This window comes from Podarcis pityusensis, assembly GCF_964106645.2.
Source record: "Podarcis pityusensis genome assembly, chromosome: 10".
NCBI lineage: Eukaryota > Metazoa > Chordata > Lepidosauria > Squamata > Lacertidae > Podarcis > Podarcis pityusensis.
This window is the reverse complement of record NC_138035.1, coordinates 74,913,337-74,936,179: the sequence shown is the minus strand read 5'-3', so window position 1 is coordinate 74,936,179 and position 22,843 is coordinate 74,913,337. Positions and strand designations below refer to the sequence as shown.

At 46.7% G+C, this 22,843-nt stretch overlaps 1 protein-coding gene across 11 annotated transcripts in view; it reads left to right on the top strand.

Moving 5' to 3' along the window:
* Positions 1 to 22,843, top strand: part of LMNTD1 (lamin tail domain containing 1) — a 242,816-nt gene that overhangs the window by 79,133 nt on the left and 140,840 nt on the right. For all 11 annotated transcript variants that reach the window (XR_013991153.1, XR_013991154.1, XM_081023708.1 and 8 more), the window contains exons 4-5: positions 605 to 822; positions 4,630 to 4,831. Coding sequence is in view for 9 of the 11 variants with exons in the window: in XM_081023708.1 (XP_080879834.1) it covers positions 605 to 822; positions 4,630 to 4,831 (420 nt within the window). In the remaining 2 variants the exon portion in view is untranslated. The remainder of the gene's footprint in view (positions 1 to 604; positions 823 to 4,629; positions 4,832 to 22,843) is intronic.

The window sequence follows — 22,843 nt, the reverse complement described above, 5'->3', positions numbered from 1 at the left end:
AACAGTGACAGGATACTTTGCTGCTGACCTTAAAGTAGTCATGTTCAAGCAAAGAATTTCAAGAGGAAACTCAAGCATGAAACTGCTGCATTTCAATTTATCAGAAGATTCCGTTCTAGTGCCTCTGCCACCCACTTCACCTCTGATGGCGGGTGGACACCAGTGATTATCTCAGCACACAGTTAGGGTGTGGAGGCTGTAAAAGGATACGCATCCCCACCTTGGATTTGGTTAGTGCCGAATGCTAGCAATTACCAAATTTGGACAGGCAATGCATCCCACATATTTACCATAAATGATGGCAGCTGTATCATTTTGTACACAACCTTCTGAAAAAATATAATCTGCCTCCAGCCATGCAGCTTATATTTGCAGCTCAATCTTTTTCACATTTGCTCATTTCCTTTCCATACTATTGCAATGTGCCATGCTATAAGTCCTAGAACCCATCATAATAGTTTGTTGGCTAAATGGTATTATCTGACTGTAGAAATGAGCATATGCTCATAAAGTATAGCATATGCATTGCTGTCCCTTAGCAGGAAAGGGCTTGACTCTGTAAATAAATGCAATTTCACCAGCTTGGTTTTTAATGTCCATACAGAATTGAGGCTGCACGCTGTCAGTTGCCCTCTGCTCCACCCCAGTTCCAGCATACCTCAGAGAACAAAGCCAACGTCTCAGCCAAGCCTTCAGAGAAAGTCCTGTATTCACGCTTTATGCCGTCAACTTCAACAGTTAGCCTGTTACCAGGAAAATCATCATCAAGAATGGTCCGATTCCCTATATCCTCCTCACTTCTGACACTAGATAAAAAAATTGGTAAGCTCACAGATTGCACCAGAGGACTTTGAAAAATGACTACACACTCCTCCCCCAGGCGGGAGGAGCCCGTGGGCTCCAGTGGGAGCCCGTGGGCAAGACTGCCCTTAATGGAAGAGTCTTCACTAAATCATGAGGAACAAAACCTTTTTTTTTAAAAAAAAGTCCCCACAGAATTGAGGCAGCACATCATGGAGTTCTGAGTTCTATGATACATCAGGGGTGGGGAACCTTTGGTCTTCCCAATGTTGCTGAATTACAACACCCATCAGCCCCAGGAAGCACGGCTAATGGCCAGGAAAGATGGGAGTTGTAGCTCAGCACTATCTGGAGGGCCAAAAGTCCCCACCCCCGGTGGTATACATGAAAAACTACGCTGTGCTACCACCAGACATGGGGAAGAACATAGCCGACGAAGGGTGCCATGGGCAGCATTCAACCTAAGTTTTACTCAGAGTAGAGCCATTGAAATTAATAGACCTAACTTAGACACAGTCAGTACCGTATTTTTCACCCTATAGGACGCACTTTTTCCCCTCCAAAAATGAAGGGGAAATGTGTGTGCATCCTATGGGGCGAATGCAGGCTTTCACTGAAGCCTGGAGAGCGAGAGGGGTCAGTGCGCACCAACCCCTCTCGCTCTCCAGGCTTCAGGAGAGCCCCAGCGCCAGCCCCACAAGGTCAGGGGACAGAGGGAGGCGGAACGCAGCCATCCTGCTGTCTCCCGAAGTGGTTTGGAGGCTGACGGCGGGGAGACCCCGCCGCCAGCCCCGCAAGCTCCGGGGACAGTGGGGAGGCGCAGCGCGTCTTCCCGCTGTCCTCGGACCTGATCTGAAGGCGGGCAGCAGGGAGAAGAGCGCTTCTCCCCGCTGCCTGCCCCACAAGCTCCGGGGACAGCTGGGAGACGCAGCATGTCTTCCTGCTGTCCCCGGACCTGATCTGAAGGCGGGCGGCGGGGAGAAGAGCGCTTCTCCCCGCTGCCTGCCCCGCAAGCTCCGGGGACAGCTGGGAGGCACAGCGCGTCTCCCCGCTGTCCCCGGACCTGATCTCAAGGCAGGCGGCGGGGAGAAGAGCGCTTCTCCCCGCTGCTGGCCCCACAAGCGCCTGGGGGGGAAATAAAATTTTTTTTCTTTATTTCCCCCCCAAAAAAACTTGATGCGTCCTATGGGCCGGTGCGTCCTATGGGGCGAAAAATACGGTAATTTCATTGGGTCTACTCTGAATAATGCTTAGCTGAATAGCACCCTATGAATCTTTGCTCTACATGTCAGCACAAGTACAAAGTTTGCACAAACAGATAGATAGATAGATAGATAGATAGATAGACAGACAGATAGATGATAGATAGATAGTATTTCTGGTGCATGTGTATGCCTGTTACCTGAATTTGGTTGCATCCACCTTTGCCAGCCTGGTACCCTCTGGATGGTTTGGCTGAGGTTCATGAGATTACAGTCCAAAACATCTGGAGGGCACCAGGTTGGCAAAGTCTGGGTTATAGACATTTGTGTGTCCTGTTTTTAAATGTGCTGCTTTTCTTGAATAAGGTGCACGACCCTTTATTTTGGTGGCATTGTGTAAAGCTTGTATTCTGTCACTAGGCAGCTGTTTGTTTCAGCATTAAGCTACACCATGACCATGGGTAGGCAAACTAAGGCCCAGGGGCTGGATCTGGCCCAATCGCCTTCTAAATCCGGCCCGTGGACGGTCCAGGAATCAGCATGTTTTTACATGAGTAGAATGTGTCATTTTATTCAAAATGCATCTCTGGGTTATTTGTGAGGCCTTCCTGGTGTTTTTACATGAGTAGAATGTGTGCTTTTATTTAAAATGTATCTTTGGGTTATTTGTGGGGTATAGGAATTCATTCATTTTTTTTCTTTTCAAAATATGGTCCAGCCCCCCACAAGGTCTGAGGGACAGTGGACCGGCCCCCTGCTGAAAAAGTTTGCTGACCCCTGAGCTACACACACAAAGATGCAGCAAACCACAGCAGAGGGACCAGAGCATTGCCTTGTGGCAGGACTGGTATATATTAGTGATGATGAGTAGAATTTCTGTTGGGAAGAAATTCAGCAGAAACATGGCAAACTGAAATTAAGATTAGAAAAATGAGAAACTGAAAGAAACTGAAATTGCAGATTTGCTCATCCCTATGATGACATACTCTCCAAGTCTGATCTATAATTAATTTTCACTAATAGACTGCAGATAATTTATTTGAATTAATTAAACATCTACCAGGTTTCTAACCCAACTCACCACGATTAATTACAGACCCATCCCTGCCCACCCAAATGACGCCGAATGCCACAATTTCCTCTTCTTTGAACATTCTCAATTCAGAAACCCCATGAAGCTCCCCTTGGATGCATTTCCAGACTGACAAGACAAAATTAGCCTAGGAGTTTTGGTTCAGGCTGCTCATTCTACTGCCAGTCCCATCTCTGCACAGGAAAAACAGCAGCAACACAGAACCCAACTTGCCTAGTTTCTTCAATATGGAGATTAGTGGTTATTAAGCTGCATTTTGGCCACCATATCCCCTCTTGGGTAATGCTCATCATGTACAAAATCAACACCCTGCTAATGCACACACATCTGTTTTGGCTTCCTCTGTGTGCCTCAGTACTCTCTCTCTCTCTCTCTCTCTCTCTCTCTCTCTCTCACACACACACACACACACACACACACACACACACTATGGATTATACCGACTTTTCATTTGCTACTAAGAAGACTTGTACATTACCTAAAATTGGAAGCTTATGCTCTATCTGAACAGTGCCGAATAAATATTGCCTTTTCCTGTATAACACCTTTTATTATGGAAATATGGAAGCAAAGATCCTTGCATATGCAATAAAAAAAGCTGTTGGAAAAGTTCTGTCTGAGGACTGTAACTAGAAACCAGACTAGTTTTGAGGCTACAAAAATTAAAAGCAAAATATTCCTTCCTTCAGACATTTAACTGCACGATGGTTGGTTTTGGATTTTTGAAGCTTTTTCCTAGGATAGCACAGCTTCTTAGAAAATAATTCCCATGATCCACACTTCCAAGATTCCAACTACCAACACACAATATTTGACAGTGTCAACATAATCCATGTTGCGCTAACATAAGCACTTCCCTCTCTCTACTGCTCTTAAACTTTCTTACAGCATACTCCCTAAACATCTTCAGATTATTCTCACCCCACCCCCGCAAAAAACCCCACAGTTGGCCAGTCCTGGCTTGAGCTGCCTCCAAGTTGGCTGCCATGGGGATATCCTTGAGGTGGCTCCAGAATGTTGCCTCCTGTGAAGATAACCTTTTGTCTGGTGCCAAGGGGAAGTTTCCCAACTGTCCAACAGAGAACTGTAAAAGGAGTAGGAGAAAAACACAATAATAGTAGTCCTATTAGGAGATATTAGCACCATCATTACGTAGGTGGAAGAAGGTTCAATAGATTCATTACTGGCTTCCGGCTGAAGCTATACCTTCTACCCACCAAGCAATTTTATGGAAACAGCTATTCCACTGATGGCCCCATTTATTATGTTTTAGCTACTGAAGGTAATTCCAGCAAGGTAATAAATCTGCATGTCACTAGCAAAAATTCTCTTTACCAGCTGTGTCTCATTTTATAGCCATAGGTTTGCGAGAGGCTCAGGGAGCACCGTTTCACATTAACGGTGGAACTAACAGAAAGTAAATTAGATTATGCAAATTCATTTCCATAAACTGTTCCGAATGTTAGTCTCTCCCTCTCCCCCTTTTTAAAAATTACATTATATATTTCTCGCTGTTACTCTTTTGCTTACCAGCCCCCAGCAGCAGCAGCTTTTTGCTACAAAAACAATTCCCTCCTTGCTCCAGCATTTCCAGCTTTGGGAGTGATGCACTTGGACAAGGTCAGGACTACATCAAATCTTTATTTGCTGATTCCAAGAAGACTACCCTGGAACCAAGGGACAAAGCAAGGAAGATGCACGTTCCGCCGGAATACTACAACTCTTCAGCATCCAGGTACTCTTATGAGGTGGTGGTGGAATTGCCTCATTGGAGGCTGAAATTATTCCATTTCCTTCAGCTACAAGACTCTGGGCACAAGTCACAGGGAGAAACTGTGGATACCTGATGGTAGGAACAAACTGCAGGGGCTGATGGCCATGTTCAAAATGGAATGTTGATGTAGATGGATCCTTGATCTGATCTAGCAAGCAAGTCTTTCTCTTCTCGAGATATTGCATCTCTTTGACAATGGCTGGGATCCAAAGAACAACACAACTACTCATAGTGGCTGAGAGAACTTTTGACTTCTGATTCTCAGACAGCAGGCTCAAGTGCTAGAAACAGCTTGCTGGGTGAGGCACTCTGCCAGCTTCCCAGCTTGTAGGTTGCTGTTGTTTACCAAGAGGGCTGTGTGAGGTGGCAGGAAGTCAGTGTGGTGCAAACACACTGGCAGAGCCAATCTGTCAATGCATTTGGGCCACAGTGACCACCTCCCCATCCTGAGAAGCAACAGCCTAACTTGGTTGTCCCCATCCAGGTACTTGATTTAGCACCAGGCCAGACTAGAAGGTTGGCGGGGTTGTCATTGTCCATCTCATTTGCCGGAAAACCTCTTGATCTTGGGATGGACTAAGAGGGCTTGTTTCTGATGTTGGGTCAGAGAGAAGATTGGGGATGCTGCTGGTGTTCAGCCCCCCTGCTACTCAGTGGTCTCCCAGACCAATCAGGCCAAGGTGGTCTCTAAAGTGGTGGTTGGGGGCCATGCAGAGACTGCTCTTGGGCTGGTTCAGGACTTCATGTCCCCCATGACATGGCTGTCACAAGTGGGCATTGCTCCAATACACCATGGACTGCACACCCAAATGTAGTTTTTTACCTGGGGTGGACAAAAGGTGGTGGAGGTCGTGCCAAACACTCTCTTGTCGTGGTCAGACTAGAGATGTAAAAGTTCTGGAAATTTTGAAGCCATGAGGAAAAAACGTTTCTCCCCCTGTTTTTTTCCAGAAAAAAATGGAAATTTTGGAAAAATTGAAAAAAAGTTCAGTGTGGAGTAGTTTTACAAATTGCGTGAAACACAGTGTAGATAAAAGTATTATGTTTGCAATAAAACAGGTAACCACCCCCAACAAAAGCAACAAAAAAAGGCAAAAAAACATCAGCATAGTCTGGGAGGCTAAGAGTGCCTTTGTCATCTTTGGGTGGTATGACAGCTGTGGCTTTTTCTGGACTGGGATAGCTTGACCATAGTAGTCCAGGCACTGAGGACTTCAAGACTAAATAACCCCAATGTACTCTATGTGGGGCTTCCTTTGCACTGCTCCAAAACTGCAGCTGGTACAGAATGCTGCAGCATGATTGCTGTAACATCTTGTCACAGGTGCACCAGTTGCAGGGGCCAAGGCACTTTTGGCCCCATCAAATGTTAAGGAGGGGGCTAGGCCCCCTCAATATTAAGCAGTAACATCACATGCACCGCGTCAGCGTGTCACGTGACGTCAGCCCCCTCAATAATGGGGGCAAGCCAGCACCTCTGCCCTGTCAGCATACCACATCTCTGCTCAGATCGGCTCTGGCTGCCGCTTCATTATATATATATATATATATATATATATATATATATATATTTAAACTACTGCATTTATACATATTTTGATAATGTTTAGGTGGCCTTGTTTTTAACATCTGATCTTATCAACAATTTATGTATATTACTTTTGTTGTTGTTTAGTCATTTAGTCGTGTCCGACTTTGTGACCCCGTGGACCAGAGCACGCCAGGCACTTCGGTCTTCCACTGCCTCCTGCAGCTTGGTCAAACTCAAGTTTGTAGCTTCCAGAACACTGTCCAACCATCTCATCCTCTGTTGTCCCCTTTGCCTTGTGCCCTCCATCTTTCCCAACATCAGGGTCTTTTCCAGGGAGTCTTCTCTGCTCATGAGGTGGCCAAAGTACTGGAGCCTCAGCTTCACGATCTGTCCTTCCAGTGAGCACTCAGGGCTGATTTCCTTCAGAATGGAGAGGTTTGATCTTCTTGCAGTCCAGGGGACTCTCAAGCACCATAATTCAAAAGCATCAATTCTTTGGCGATCAGCCTTCTTGATGGTCCAGCTCTCACTTCCATACATCACTACTGGGAAAACCATAGCTTTACCTATACGGACCTTTGTCGGCAAGGTGATGTCTCTGCTTTTTAAGATGTTGTCTAGGTTTGTCATCGCTTTTCTCCCAAGAAGCAGGCATCTTTTAATTTTGTGACTGCTGTCACCATCTGCAGTGATCATGGAGCCCAAGAAAGTAAAATCTCTCACTGCCTCCGTTTCTTCCCCTTCTATTGGCCAGGAGGTGATGGGACCAGTGGCCATGATCTTCGTTTTTTTGATGTTGAACTTCAGACCATATTTTGCACTCTCCTCTTTCACCCTCATTAAAAGGTTCTTTAATTCCTCCTGACTTTCTGCCATCAAAGTTTTGTCATCTGCATATCTGAGGTTGTTGATATTTCTTCCAGCAATCTTAATTCCGGCTTGAGATTCATCCAGTCCAGCTTTCGCATGATGAAATGATAAATTGCAAATAGGTGATTTCCCCCCCCCCCCAGAGTGATCCCCCACACACCAGAGCTTGCAATGTATATTTCATATTGACAGTGACACCAAAGAGAAGGAAGAGGCAATGATAATAGAGGAAGGAATTGAGCAAATTTATTTGTGTTTATTTTCAGTCGGGGACTAAGATTGTTCATTACTCTAAATTCTGCCAACCAGCTTTTACCTGGCTCTTCTGTCTTGTATGGGCTAGTTGTTGACATTAAAAAAATTTTTGGCAACTTTTGTGGCAACATTCTGGATTGATTCTCCCCCTCCCCCTTCCCTTTAAATCATGCCCATAGAAAAGTTCCCACCTAAGCAAGATAAGAACTTGTGTGTAGCTGCTGCTGGAATTTTGCAACAAAAAGTTGGAGAGCCCTTGAGGGCAAATCAAATCTGCAGGCCAGGTTTACTATGTGTATTCATAAAGCTATATTCCCTGTCTTCCCTGTCTTCTTTTGCACAGAATGTTCTTTTGGGTTATTGCTTTCATCCTAGTCTTTGGCAGGTATGAAGCAGATTTAACAGAAGATTTGCAGGGGCTATTCCCCCAACCTGCCATCTCATTCTCAGGGCTGAGTCTCTCTCCCTCTCTCTCTCTCTCTCTCTCTCACCCACCCACCCACCCTTCTTCTTGGTAAGACTAATGTGCACCTTCCAGAGTCAGTATGTGTGTGAGATCTGCTGAATCGGCACATCTGAAGAGCCACTAATATCCCCACCCCCAGGTGGACATCCTCTGACTCTCATTTTAGGGGAGAACTGAAGGCTTTTGAATTACGGTCCCACTCTTCAATCTGCAACTGGAAATAATGTTTGTTGGTCACACAGTTGTCAGTTGCATGGAGGAAAAAAAATCTAATTGCACTATCCCAGAGGGCTGATTCCCTTACAGACCTCTGACCAGTCAGTTAAATGAAGCAAATTCATTGCATCGGCTCTTTGTGATGTCTGTGGGTGAGATGTCTTGGCCTATTTCCTGTGCTAATAATGCCTAGTGGATTTAAGTTGCAAATTCCCCTTCCTGGAGTAGAACATCTTTGCCCTTCTCATTTTCAATTGATCATGCTTCAAATAAAAGGCATGCATTACTGTCAGCTGCCGGTGTGGTTGCTTGAGAGCAAACAGGCAAGACTCCAACCTGTCTTTTCCAGGCTTTATTATTAGTGCAAAACTATTTACAGTGAAGAGCATCACAAGTTCATGTCTGGCTCAGTCACTAGCAGAATCTGGGAGTGGCCGGTCCTTGTACCTCTCCCAGCATAACAGTCGTGTGACCCCCATCCTTCTCCTCCCCTCTCTGCGCCCAAACCTACTGCGCAGAAGGAGCGCTGGCAAAGGGGGACTTGCCTCCCCTCCCCTCCACTTTGCTCAGGCTCTGTGTTGGGGCTCTCCCTAGCATCTCATGGTCCCTGCACCTCCTCCCCACTGGAGGTGGGGCTTTAAAAAGAAAAGAAAAGAAAAGATGGGGGGGACAATCACTGCTAGTCCTCTGACCATATTGTAGCTTTCTCTGATAACAGGACCAGCACAGCAAATTTTTACTAAAAAATATAGTTACATATCTATTTCTGAAAAGTGAACTTCCTGGCGTCTTATCTGCAGGCTAGAAGAAGTTGCCACCTATTTTGAGCACTGCTGTGCATTTTGTAGATTTCATTTCTGTTTTACGTGGAATAATTTACTTATGTCTTGTCTCAAAGGGACATGAACCATCCTTAGTTCTGTTAACCATAAAAGGCAAGATTGTAATAGAGCTGTTGGTTTCCTTTACATGGCAGTTTTATTCTTGCTCGTTGTTGCAGGCTGTGCAACAAAGAGCTATGCCTAGAATGTTGGCCTTCAAAGTAAGGTTTACATTATTAGGTTCAAATCCCCACTCAGCTATGTCTTGGGATCTGGAGCAAGTCTCTGCCTAACCCCATTTCTGTAATCTGCAAAAGCAAAATGAGCACTTCTGCCCTGAGCCTACAGCCCTGGCAGGAATGGAGAAACAAACCCACGGCTCCCAGGTGCTGCTGGAATTCAACTCCTATTGGCCCTCGCCTGCACGCTAAACAGTGAAGGGGGGTAGGAGTTGGAATCCCAACACATGCATACCCTCCAACATTTCTCAGCTGAAAATAGGGACATCCTATTTTATTTTATCATACTCATCATCATGAAAATAGGAACATCCTAAGGAAAAGTGGGGCATTCCGGGATCAAATCAGAAACTTGGACAGCTTCTGTAAATCCAGTGAGCCTTGCTTACCTCTCAGGACTATAGTAAGTTGCAGCTGGTGTTCTCAGGAAATTTTGTAAGAAGGAGGTGACACAAATACAATGAATACATACCTGTTCAAACATTAGGGAAATATTTTCAGGAAATAGGGTTGCAAGTTTGCAACCCGGAGAACTGCATTGCCACTTTAATTTTTCCACTGAATAAAAAGATGTGGCAGCAGTGCCTCACCATTCATTTTGTCCTAATCATTTTGTCCTCTTCATGCTCCTACTTGCTAGAGCAAAGACTCCAAATTTGCCATAGATCAGTCAGAGATGGCAGGGAGAATACAAATGGCCTGCGAAACTGAGCAGGGAAAGCAGGCTGCAAAAGCTAGAGGTGCTTCATATTTCATATTTAGTGATGAATTTAAAGTTCATATTTGTGGCCTTTGTCCAGTCCCACACTGAGAGCTGTACACACATCTACAACTTTCTCTGTCCTCCTGAACATGAAATGCTCTCTCACTTTCCTCAGATATTTATTTAGCAATTTTTATCACTGCCTTGCCGTGGCGAAGGGGCTTGAATAACTCAGAGAAGCTATGAACTATGCCGAGCAGGGCACCCAAGATGAACAGGTCATAGTGGAGAGTTTTGACCAAACGTGATCCACCTGGAGGAGGAACTGGCAAGCCACTCCAGTATCCCTGCCAAGAAAACTCCATGGACAAAGACAACAGGCATATAAAAGTTATGACGCTGGAAGATGAGCCCCTCAGGTCGGAAAGCATCCAACATGCTACTGGGGAAGAGCGGAGGACAAGTACAAGTAGATTCAGAGCTGATGAAGCGGCTGGGCCCAAAGCTCAGTTGCAGATATGCCTGGAAGTGAAAGGAAAGTCCAATGCTGTAAAGAAAAATATTGCATAGGAACTTGGAATGTAAGAACCATGAACCTGGGTAAGTTGGATGTGGTCAAAAATGAGATGGCAAGAATAAATATTGACATCCTGGGCATCAGTGAACTAAAATGGACAGGAATGGGCGAATTCAGTTCGGATAACTATCATATCTACTACTGTGGGCAAGAAACCCGTAAAAGAAATGGAGTGGCCCTCATAGTCAACAAAAGAGTGGCGAAAGCTGTACTGGGATGCAATCTTAAAAATGATAGAATGATCTCGATACGAATCCAAGGCAGACCTTTTAACATCACAGTAATCCAAGTTTATGCACCAACTACTGGTGCTGAAGAAACTGAAATTGACCAATTTTATGAAGACTTACAAGACCTTATAGAAGTGACACCAAAGAAGGATGTTCTTCTCATTATAAGGGATTGGAATGCTAAAGTAGGGAGTCAAGAGATAAAAGGAACAACTGACAAGTTTGGCCTTGGAGATCAAAACGAAGCAGGGCAAAGGCTAATAGAGTTCTGTCAAGAGAACAAGCTGGTCATCACAAACACTCTTTTCCAACAACACAGGAGACGACTCTACACATGGACATCACCAGATGGGCAGCATCGAAATCAGATTGATTATATTCTCTGCAGCCAAAGATGGAGAAGCTCTATACAGTCAGCAAAAACAAGACCTGGAGCTGACTGTGGCTCAGATCATCAGCTTCTTATAGCAAAATTAAAGCTTAAACTGAAGAAAGTAGGAAAAACCACTGGGCCAGTAAGATACAATCTAAATCAAATCCCTTATGAATACACAGTGGAAGTGAAGAACAGGTTTAAGGATTTAGATTTGCTGGACAGAGTGCTTGAAGAACTATGGATGGAGGCTCGCAACATTATACAGGAGGCAGCAACGAAAACCATCCCAATGAAAAAGAAATGCAAGAAAGCAAAGTGGCTGTCCAATGAGGCCTTACAAATAGCGGGAGAGAGAAGGCAAGCAAAATGCGAGGGAGATAGTGAAAGATACAGGAAATTGAATGCAGATTTCCAAAAAATAGCAAGGAGAGACAAGAAGGCCTTCTTAAATGAGCAATGCAAAGAAATAGAGGAAATCAACAGAATGGGAAGAACCAGAGATCTGTTCAATAAAATTGGAGATATGAAAGGAACATTTCGTACAAAGATTACCATAATAAAGGACAAAAGTGGTAAGGACCTAACAGAAGCAGAAGACATCAAGAAGAGGTGGCAAGAATACACAGAGGAATTATACCAGAAAGAAATGGATGGCTCGTACACCACACGTAGTGTGGTTACTGACCTTGAGCCAGACATCCTGGAGAGTGAAGTCAAACGGGCCTTAGAAAGCACTGCAAATAACAAGGCCAGTGGAAGTGATGGTATTCCAGCTGAACTATTTAAAATTTTAAAAGATGATGCTGTTAAGGTGCTACACTCAATATGCCAGCAAGTTTGGAAAACTCAGCAGTGGCCAGAGGACTGGAGAAGATCAATCTACATCCCAATCCCAAAGAAGGGAAGTGACAAAGAATGCTCCAACTACCGCACAATTGCATTCATTTCACACGCTAGCAAGGTTATGCTAAAAATTCTACAAGGAAGGCTCAAGCAGTATGTGGACCGAGAACTCCCAGAAGTGCAAGCTGGATTTAGAAGAGGCAGAGGAACCAGAGACCAAATTGCAAACATGCGCTGGATTATGGAGAAAGCTAGAGAGTTCCAGAAAGACATCTACTTCTGCTTCATTGACTATGCAAAAGCCTTTGACTGTGTCGACCACAGCAAACTATGGCAAGTTCTTAAAGAAATGGGAGTGCCTGATCTGACTCCTGAGAAATCTCTATGTGGGACAAGAAGCTACAGTTAGAACTGGATATGGAACAACTGATTGGTTCAACATTGGGAAAGGAGTATGACAAGGCTGTATATTGTCTCCCTGCTTATTTAACTTATATGCATAATTCATCATGCGAAATGCTGGGCTGGATGAATCCCTAGCCGGAATTAAGATTGCCGGTAGAAATATCATCAACCTCAGATATGCAGATGACACAACCTTGAAGGCAGAAAGTGAGGAGGAATTAAAGAACCTTTTAATGAGGGTGAAAGAGGAGAGCGCAAAATATGGTCTGAAGCTCAACATCAAAAAAACGAAGATCATGGCCACTGGTCCCATCACCTCCTGGCAAATAGAAGGGGAAGAAATGGAGGCAGTGACAGATTTTACTTTCTTGGGCTCCATGATCACTGCAGATGGTGACAGCAGCCACGAAATTAAAAGACGCCTGCTTCTTGGGAGGAAGGCAATGGCAAACCTAGACAGCATCTTAAAAAGCAGAGACATCACCTTGCCAACAAAGGTCCATATAGTAAAAGCTATGGTTTTCCCAGTAGTGATGTATGGAAGTGAAAGCTGGACCATAAAGAAGGCTGATCGCCGAAGAATTGATGCTTTTGAATTATGGTGCTGGAGGACACTCTTGAGAGTCCCATGGACTGCAAGAAGATCCAACCTCTCCATTCTGAAGGAAATCAGCCCTGAGTGCTCACTGGAAGGACAGACTGTGAAGCTGAGGCTCCAAGACTTTGGCCACCTTATGAGAAGAGAAGACTCCCTGGAAAAGACCCTGATGTTGGGAAAGATGGAGGGCACAAGGAGAAGGGGACAACAGAGGACGAGATGGTTGGACAGTGTTCTCGAAGCTACCAGCATGAGTTTGACTAAACTGCGGGAGGCAGTGGAAGACAGAAGTGCCTGGCATGCTCTGGTCCATGGGGTCACGAAGAGTCGGACACGACTAAATGACTAAACAACAACAACAACAACAACCCTACCAAATAAGTTTTCAGGGCAGCTTATGAAGTCCAAAAATACAACAAAAACAATTAAGAACAATCATACAAAAATGGCAGCAGTAGAATGTAAACATGTCATTAAAAATGCTGAGATTAAAAGGCCTGGGGAAATTCAAACGCCAAAATGACAACAAAGTAGGCCCCAGGTGAGCCTCCATGGGGGGAAGAGAGGATTCTGTGACTGGGGCACCACCACAGAAAAGGCCTCTTTCCCCATTTTCTGCCACAGCTCAGATCATTGAGGCTCTTTTTTCAGCTGCTGCCCTGCAGAAGACAAAGTCCAGCAACTGGAGGAATGTGTGGCTACGCTGCAAAGAATTAGAGAGCTGGAGCTCTTCTTGGAAGCAAGAGAGCACACCGTCTCCGCCAAGGAGGAGACAGGGGACTCCCCTGAGAAGGAGGCTAGTTCACCAACACAGGAGCCAGATATATGGAGAAACGTGACTCAAAGAAGTAGGAGGCCCAGGGTTCGCTCTGATTGTTTAGAAATACACAATCGCTTTGAGGTCCTCTCCCCTAGCATGGAAGACGAAGAGCAGACTCCATTTGAGGATCTCTCCCTCATTACAGTTGATCAGGTATATGAAGACGAGCAGCAAAGTCAGTCCTCAGGGAATGTGCAGGCGACCTTGGAACGGACAGCTCACGGAAGAACCCCGACCAAACCTAAGAGGAGACGTGTAGTGGTGATAGGGGATTCCCTACTGAGGGGAACAGAAGCAGTGATCTGTGGGCCTGACAAGATGTCTCGGGAAGTGTGCTGTCTCCCCAGGGCTAAGATCCAAGATGTAACTGAACGACTGCAAGGAATCATAAAACCCACTGACAAATACCGCTTCCTCTTGGTTCATGTGGGAACCAATGACACTGCCAGCAATAGCCTCCAGAAGATCAAAAGAGACTACGAGGCTCTGGGCAGGAAATTGAAGCAATTAAATGCACAAATTGTCATCTCATCTGTCCTCCCAGTTGAACGACGTGGCCCAGGGAGAGAGGGGAAAATAGTGGAAGTGAACAGCTGGCTTCGCAAATGGTGTAAACAGGAACGGTTTGGATTCTTAGATCACGGACTGCAGTTTCTTGAAGATGGACTTCTGGCAAGCGATGGGCTGCACCTCACAACGGTTGGGAGAAATGTTTTTGCCAAAAATCTCAGAAACCTCATCAGGAGGGCTTTAAACTGACTAATGTGGGGGAGGGAGACAGTGCTCCTGAAGGTAGGAGTCTATCAATTGATGAAGATGATCATCCAAATGTCATAGACCAAATGGAGCAAACAGCACGCAGACCTAGTGGTGGGAGGAAAAAATCCTTAAATAAGAGACACGGGGGAATGATTAATGGACTTCAATGTCTGTACACTAATGCGCAAAGCATGGGAAATAAACAAGATGAGCTTGAGCTCTTGGTACGGCAAACTAAATATGACATAATAGGCATCACTGAAACCTGGTGGGATAAGTCCCACGACTGGAATGTAATAATGGAGGGATACAATCTATTTCAGAGAAACAGACCAGACAAGAAAGGAGGAGGAGTGGCGTTATATGTCAGGGATGTGTATACCTGTGAAGAGATCCAAGATTTAGAACCTCAAAGCCAAAGTGAGAGCATTTGGGTCAAAATTAAGGGAGAGAAGAATAACAGTGACCTCATTGTGGGAGTTTACTATAGATCCGCAAGCCAAACGGAGGACATAGATGATGCCTTCCTGGAACAGATGGCCAAGCATGCAAAAGGAAGGGAGATAGTAGTAATGGGGGACTTCAATTACCCGGATATTTGTTGGATGTCAAACTCAGCCAAGAGCATAAGGTCAAACAGATTCCTCACTGGCAACTTCATTGTCCAGAAAGTGGGAGAAGCAACAAGAGGAACAGCCATTTTAGATCTGGTCCTAACCAATGTTGATGACCTGGTTAGTGGGGCAGAAGTGGAAGGATCTTTAGGCGCGAGTGATCATGCTCTTCTGAAGTTTACTATACAGCGGAAAGGAGCAACCAAGTATACTAGGACTCTATTTCTTGACTTTAAGAAATCCGACTTCATAAAACTTAGGGAAGTGCTGGGTGAGATCCCATGGACAGTAATACTAAAAGGAAAGGGAGTTCATGATGGCTGGGAGTTTGTTAAGAGGGAGATAGTAAAAGCACAACTTCAGGCAATACCAATGAGACGGAAACATGGAAGGTGCCTAAAGAAGCCAGGGTGGCTATCTAAAGAACATTTAACTGAGTTAAGATTAAAAGGATGTGTACAAAAAATGGAAAAGGGGGGAAACCACCAAAGAGGAATTCAAACAAATAGCCAGCACGTGTAGACACAAAGTCAGAAAAGCTAAAGCACAGAATGAACTCAGGCTTGCTAGAGAGGTTAAAAGCAACAAAAAAGGCTTTTATGGGTATGTTCGTAGCAAAAGGAAGAACAAAGAAACAGTGGGGTCACTCAGAGGAGAAGATGGTGAAATGCAAACAGGGCACACAGAAAGGGCTGAACTCCTCAATGCCTTCTTTGCCTCAGTCTTCTCCGATAAAGAAAACAATGCCCGACCTGAAGAATTTGGAGCAAATGATTCAGCAGAGGAAACACAGCCCAGAATAACTAAGGAGATAGTACAAGAATACTTGGCTAGTTTAGATGTATTCAAGTCTCCAGGGCCAGATGAACTGCATCCAAGAGTATTAAAAGAACTGGCAGAGGTGATCTCAGAACCACTGGCAGTCATCTTTGAGAATTCCTGGAGAACAGGCGAAGTCCCGGCAGACTGGAGGAGGGCAAATGTTGTCCCTATTTTCAAAAAGGGGAAAAGAGAGGACCCAAATAATTACCGCCCAGTCAGTCTGACATCAATACCAGGGAAGATTCTGGAGCAGATCATTAAGCAAACAGTCTGTGAGCACCTAGAAAGGAATGCTGTGATCACCAATAGTCAGCATGGATTTCTGAAAAATAAGTCATGTCAGACTAACCTGATCTCGTTTTTTGACAGAATTACATGCCTGGTAGATGAAGGGAATGCAGTGGATGTAGCCTACCTTGATTTCAGCAAGGCATTTGACAAGGTGCCCCATGATATTCTTGTAAAGAAGCTGGTAAAAGGCGGTCTTGACTATGCTACCACTCAGTGGATTTGTAACTGGCTGACTGACCGGACCCAAAGGGTGCTCATCAATGGTTCCTCTTCATCCTGGAGAAGAGTGACTAGTGGGGTGCCACAGGGTTCTGTCTTGGGCCCGGTCTTATTCAACATCTTTATCAACGACTTAGATGATGGACTCAAGGGCATCCTGATCAAATTTGCAGATGACACCAAACTGGGAGGGGTGGCTAACACCCCAGAGGACAGGATCACACTTCAAAACGACCTTGACAGATTAGAGAACTGGGCCAAAACAAACAAGATGAATTTTAACAGGGAGAAATGTAAAGTATTGCACTTGGGCAAAAAAAAATGAGAGGCACAAATACAAGATGGGTGACACCTGGCTTGAGAGCAGTTCATGTGAAAAGGATCTAGGAGTCTTGGTTGACCACAAACTTGACATGAGCCAACAGTGTGACGCGGCAGCTAAAAAAGCGAATGCAATTCCGGGCTGCATCAATAGGAGTATAGCATCTAGATCAAGGGAAGTAACAGTGCCACTGTATTCTGCTCTGGTCAGACCTCACCTGGAGTACTGTGTCCAGTTCTGGGCACCACAGTTCAAGAAGGACACTGACAAACTGGAACGTGTCCAGAGGAGGGCAACCAAAATGGTCAAAGGCCTGGAAACGATGCCTTATGAGGAACGGCTAAGGGAGCTGGGCATGTTTAGCCTGGAGAAGAGGAGGTTAAGGGGTGATATGATAGCCATGTTCAAATATATAAAAGGATGTCACATAGAGGAGGGAGAAAGGTTGTTTTCTGCTGCTCCAGAGAAGCGGACACAGAGCATTGGATCCAAACTACAAGAAAGAAGATTCCACCTTCCATTAGGAAGAACTTCCTGACAGTAAGAGCTGTTTGACAGTGGAATTTGCTGCCAAGGAGTGTGGTGGAGTCTCCTTCTTTGGAGGTCTTTAAGCAGAGGCTTGACAACCATATGTCAGGAGTGCTCTGATGGTGTTTCCTGCTTGGCAGGGGGTTGGACTCGATGGCCCTTGTGGTCTCTTCCAACTCTATGATTCTATGATTCTATGATTCTAAGCTCTGATAAGCTCCTCCCACAGCTAATCACCTGCCTCAACAGAAACCCTGCCCCCTCTGACCTTTGCACAGGGAGAGCAACTAATCAGCCAGAGAAGGGTGATTATCTTAGGGTACAAGCAGGCATGTGTGGAGATAACTGTTTTTGCCCATGCCTATTGAAGGACAGCTGTTCCGCTCAAAGCACCTAAGTTGTGAACTGGAGTTCCAACTCTTGTTGACAGCCTCACTTCTGTGAAAGTGAATATTTATATATTTATTTTTAAGGCATTTATATACTGCTGAATTCTTAGCATTTCTAAGCAATCTGTGAAACCTTAATGTGTGAGACTCAGCAGTAGGCAGGGATGGGATGCAACAGAGCTGGGGGATTAACAAAGTAGACAGGCTGCACCTCCATCTTATTTTGCAGCTGTGGGGGTATTAAGGAGAAAAGCACAAGCTCCAGGCTGTTCCTGGCAATTCTAATTACATCATGCTCTGGGGATCACGAGTGATCTCTGATGCATCTCCCTGGTGGTACCCAAGCATACTGAAAATAGGGGAGAAATACTGATGAACTAGATGTTTCTTTGAAGTAACCATCTTATACAGTCGTACCTTGATTCTCAAACACGTTGTGACTTGAACATTTGGCTCCCAAACACCGCAAACCTGGAAATGAGTGATCTGGTTTGCAAACTTTTTTTGGAACCCGAATGTCTGAGGTGGCTTAACCCATGCTCTACTGTATGCGCATAACTTAGCTGGATTGTGTCCACAGAGGAGAAAGGTTGTAGTTGAATATTGCTTCTTTGTTATTGTTAAATAATTTTTTATTGTTTTTCACAATTTAATTCCACATTAACATCAATAAAAAAGAACATTTTTACCCCCCAGTCCCCAAAACCTTTTCTTCAAGATTCCCTTCTTTTGACCTGTTTACTTTATACCCAAATTTTATGTTGATATTCATATATAACAAATATCTACCTTAAGAAAGAGTCAGAAAAAATATATCCATAAGAATTACCACTTAATTGTCCAGGAAAGAGAGTACTAAATTCACTATCCAATTTTCAAAAATGTCTCAGGGTAGAATGAAGAGTTGCAGCACTTGAAGATTCTTATAAATAGATATATCAACTGTTATGTACTGAAGCTCTCACCCTGGGCCAGCAGGGGAATACTGTAGATAGTTATGCAAATGAAGGATCAAAAATGACGTTCAGTGATTGGATAGTTTGTATGCAAATGAAGGATTGAAAGTGATGTTCAGTGATTGGATAGTTTTAGAAAGTTGCTACAGTTACGTTGTTCTGGAGCTCTATATAAGCAGGCTGACTGAGCTCTTCAGTTCAGTTCTGTTCTGGCCTCTGAATAAACAAGAGCTGTTTGAAGAATCGCTGTGTCGTCTGATATGTTCGCCCACAACTTAACACTGGCGACGAGGATGGGATCGATGGACATCAGAGCACAGCCAGATGCGGTCACCCTCTGAGCAGAGCTGAATCACTGAGCGAAATCACTGAACAGAACCAATTCAGAGCTGACTGTTCTGGCTAGAGCACAGTGTTCCATCCATCGCCCTCCACGCCAGCATCGAAATCATGCCTTCACTTGTGCCTCTACTGCTGTTTGCGCCAGCTTCTGAATCATGGGACTCCTACCTTGCTCGGTTCGACTGCTACCTCCAAGCCAACAAGCTGACAGAAGTATCAAAGGCGCGGAAGCGGGGCCTATTCCTCAGCCTCTGTGGGCCTGAGGTGTTTGAGATGGCCCGAGCATTGGTTGCGCCTGAAGCAGTCCAGGCAACACCATGGGACACGATCCAAGAGAAGCTCCGCAACCACTGTGCGCCAAAGCCGTCCAAGATTGCTGCCTGCCATGCATTCTACCACCGGAACCAGGCAGAGGGGGGAGTCAATCAACAACTACACCACCGCCCTCCGACAGGCTGCAATGCACTGCGAGTTCCGGGACTTAGACGATGCCCTGAGGGATCGAATCGTCTGCGGGGTCCGGGACATCCGTCTGCAACGGTGTCTCCTCACTAAGCCAGACCTCACGCTGCAGAAGGCCATTGAGGAGGCCGTGGCCTCGGAAGCTGCCGAACGCTCCGCCCAGGAGATACGCAAGGCCAGCAGCCCGCGTCTTGCTAGGAAGCCAGTTCCAGTGCATCACGAAGAGGCCAGCAGTGATGAGGCATCCTCCAGTGAAGACGATGACGTGCACCAGACAAAGCGGGAGCGCAGGAAGTTCCAACAGAAGTCCAAGGGCCAATCAGAATGTGCCGGCTGCGGAGGCAACCATTCCCGTGCCAAGTGTCGATTCAGAGATGCCATCTGTCGGAAGTGTTCCAGAAGCGGCCACATCGCTATGGTCTGCCGATCGGCTCCGTCTGACACCCCCCCTTTCACCAACTCGCAAGTCCAAGTCTTCACTCCAGTCCGCCAAGGAAAGCTGTTTCGCTCTCACCAACTGCCGCTGCCTCTCTGGAACCATGATTGGCCAAACCGACTCGCCTACGCGACGCAAGCTGAACATCACGGTGCTCATTGAAGGAGCTCCATGTGACATGGAGATTGACACCGGGTCTGCCCTGTCCATCATGTCTTGGAGCACCATCAAAAGACTGGTACCCAGAGTATCCAAAAGGCAACTCGACTCTCACAGCGTACACCTGAGACACTACCAGGGAAACGACATTCCCGTGGTAGGCGTTGGCTGGTTCCGGATCGCCTTCAAGGATTTTTCGGGCCTGCTCCGACTGCTGGTGGTCGAAGGTCAGCGGCCAAGCCTCTTAGGGCTAGACTGGTTTGATGCCCTTGGCCTGGAAGTCACCAGCATCAACTGCATCTCTAATGCAGAGACTGAGGGTCTGGTCAAAGACTTTGCCAAGGTTTTTGACGGCACTTTGGGGCAATATACAGGTACGCCCATCTCCTTTAGCCTTGATCCACAAGTCAAGCTAAAGCCACGCTGGGTTCCCTTTGCTCTCAAGGCTAAGGTGGACGAACAACTGGACAAGCTGATCGCCCAAGGAGTTTTGGAGCCGGTTGACCACGTCAAGTGGGAAACCCCCATCGTCACGCCTGTCAAGCCAGACGGGTCGGTAAGAATCTGTGCCGACTACAAGTTCACGATCAACAAGGCACTTCAGCAGCACACTTATCCGGTTCCTGTTGTCCAACACCTGCTGCATTCCCTGGGTGAGGGTAAGGTCTTTGCTAAGCTGGAGAAGCACCGCTCGCCTACTTTTCCAGGACGCTATCTCTGACTGAAAGGAATTACAGCCAGCTCGACAAGGAGGTACTAGCACTTGTGGCTGGAGTGAAGAGGTTCCATGAATACCTCTACGGCAGGACTTTTGACCTCAACACTGACCACAAGCCGCTCCTGGGCCTCCTCGCCGGTGATCATCCAACTCCACCGGTCCCCTCGCCGCTCATGCTGCGATGGACTGTTTTCCTGGCCGCCTACCACTACCGGCTCGTCCATCGCCCAGGGAAATCAATGGGCCATGCCGACGCCCTCAGCCGTTGCCCTCTTCCAGCGTTTGTGGAAGACCCGGCTCCTGCTTCATTGCTCCTCCTGACTGAGGATCTACCGGCAGCGCCTGTATCGGCTGCCACTGTGGCCTCCGCATCTGCCCAGGATCGCACCATCAGCTGTGTGCTCAACTGGGTGTGGAGGGGGTGGCCACAAGGACCTTTTGCATCAGAGTTCCAGCCCTTCGCAACCAGACAACATGAACCCTTGGCTCATCACGGCTGTCTGCTGTGGGGAGACCGCGTTGTGATTCCCCAAAGACTCCGTCAGCGTGTCCTGGAGGCTCTGCACATTGGCCACCCAGGAATCGTCAAAATGAAGGCGTTAGCTCGGTGTTACGTCTGGTGGCCTAACATGGACAATGCCATCACTGCCTGGGTTTCCGCCTGTCAAGAATCGAGGCCTGCGCCACCAGCAGCTAAGGGACGCACCTGGGAGACGCCCAAGACACCCTGGTCGAGGGTGCACATCGATCTGGCTGGCCCCTTTCACGGCCGGACCTTTATGGTAGTGGTGGACGCCTATTCCAAATGGCTGGAGGTGGCCCTGATGCCCTCCACCACTACCGAGACCGTCATCCGGGTGCTGCGAGGCCTCTTTGCGACGCATGGGTGTCCTGATGTCCTTGTCTCTGACAATGGACCACAGTTCACGTCAAGCACTTTTGAGTGGTATCTTTTGGGACTGGGCATCCGCCATGCCCTAAAGGCACCATTTCATCCATCCAGCAACGGGCAAGCAGAGAGAATGGTGCGCTCGGCAAAAGAGGCACTGGCGTGCCTGGACCGGGGAGACTGGCACGAGCGGGTCGCCGAATACTTGTTCGTACAACACATCACCCCTCATGCGGCCACAGGGCGGAGTCCTGCCGAACTGCTTATGGGCCTCAGGTCCTCGCTCGACTGGCTGCACCCAGACTTTGCTGTGGCCGAACCCCCAGGCTGTGCCAACGTGCCACGGTCATTGGTTCCAGGAAACCAGGTCTTTGCCCGGAACTTTGTGGGGGACATTGCTTGGGTGCCAGCCACAGTAGTGGGAGTCACTGGACCTCACTCGTACCAGGTGGCACTCGAAGACGGACGCTTGTGGCGCCGGCACATAGACCAGCTTAGGCGCAGGGTTAGGGACTTGGACACTACCGTGGTACTCCCAACTGCACTCGTGGCTCCAGAACAGACACTTACAGATGGTGAGGCTCCACCTACACCTCTCTCGCAAACTGCCAGCGTGGAGCCGAACCAAGCCACTTCAGAGGGTCTGCCAGACTTACCACAGACTCAGACCACTGCCGTGCCTGACATTCCGCCAACTCCACTTGCGGAGGTTCCACCCACAGCAGCGGATCCAGAGGACTTGGTTTCAATGCCACCTAGGGTCGCACCACAGCCTCAGCAAGAATTGGGTGGCCCCCCGGACTTGGCTACCAGTCCCCGGCGGTATGGCAGAGTTTCCAAGCGCCCAACTTATTTAAAGGACTATGTTGCTGGACATGTATCACTGTTGGTCTAAGTACAGTGGTGCCTCGCAAGACGAAATTAATCCGTTCCGCGAGTCTCTTCATCTTGCGGTTTTTTCGTCTTGCGAAGCACGGCTATTAGCGGCTTAGCGGCTATTAGCGGCTTAGCGGCTATTAACGGCTTAGCGGCTTTAAGAAAATGGAAACAAACTCGCAAGAACTCGCAAGACGTTTCGTCTTGCGAAGCAAGCCCATAGGGAAATTCGTCTTGCGGA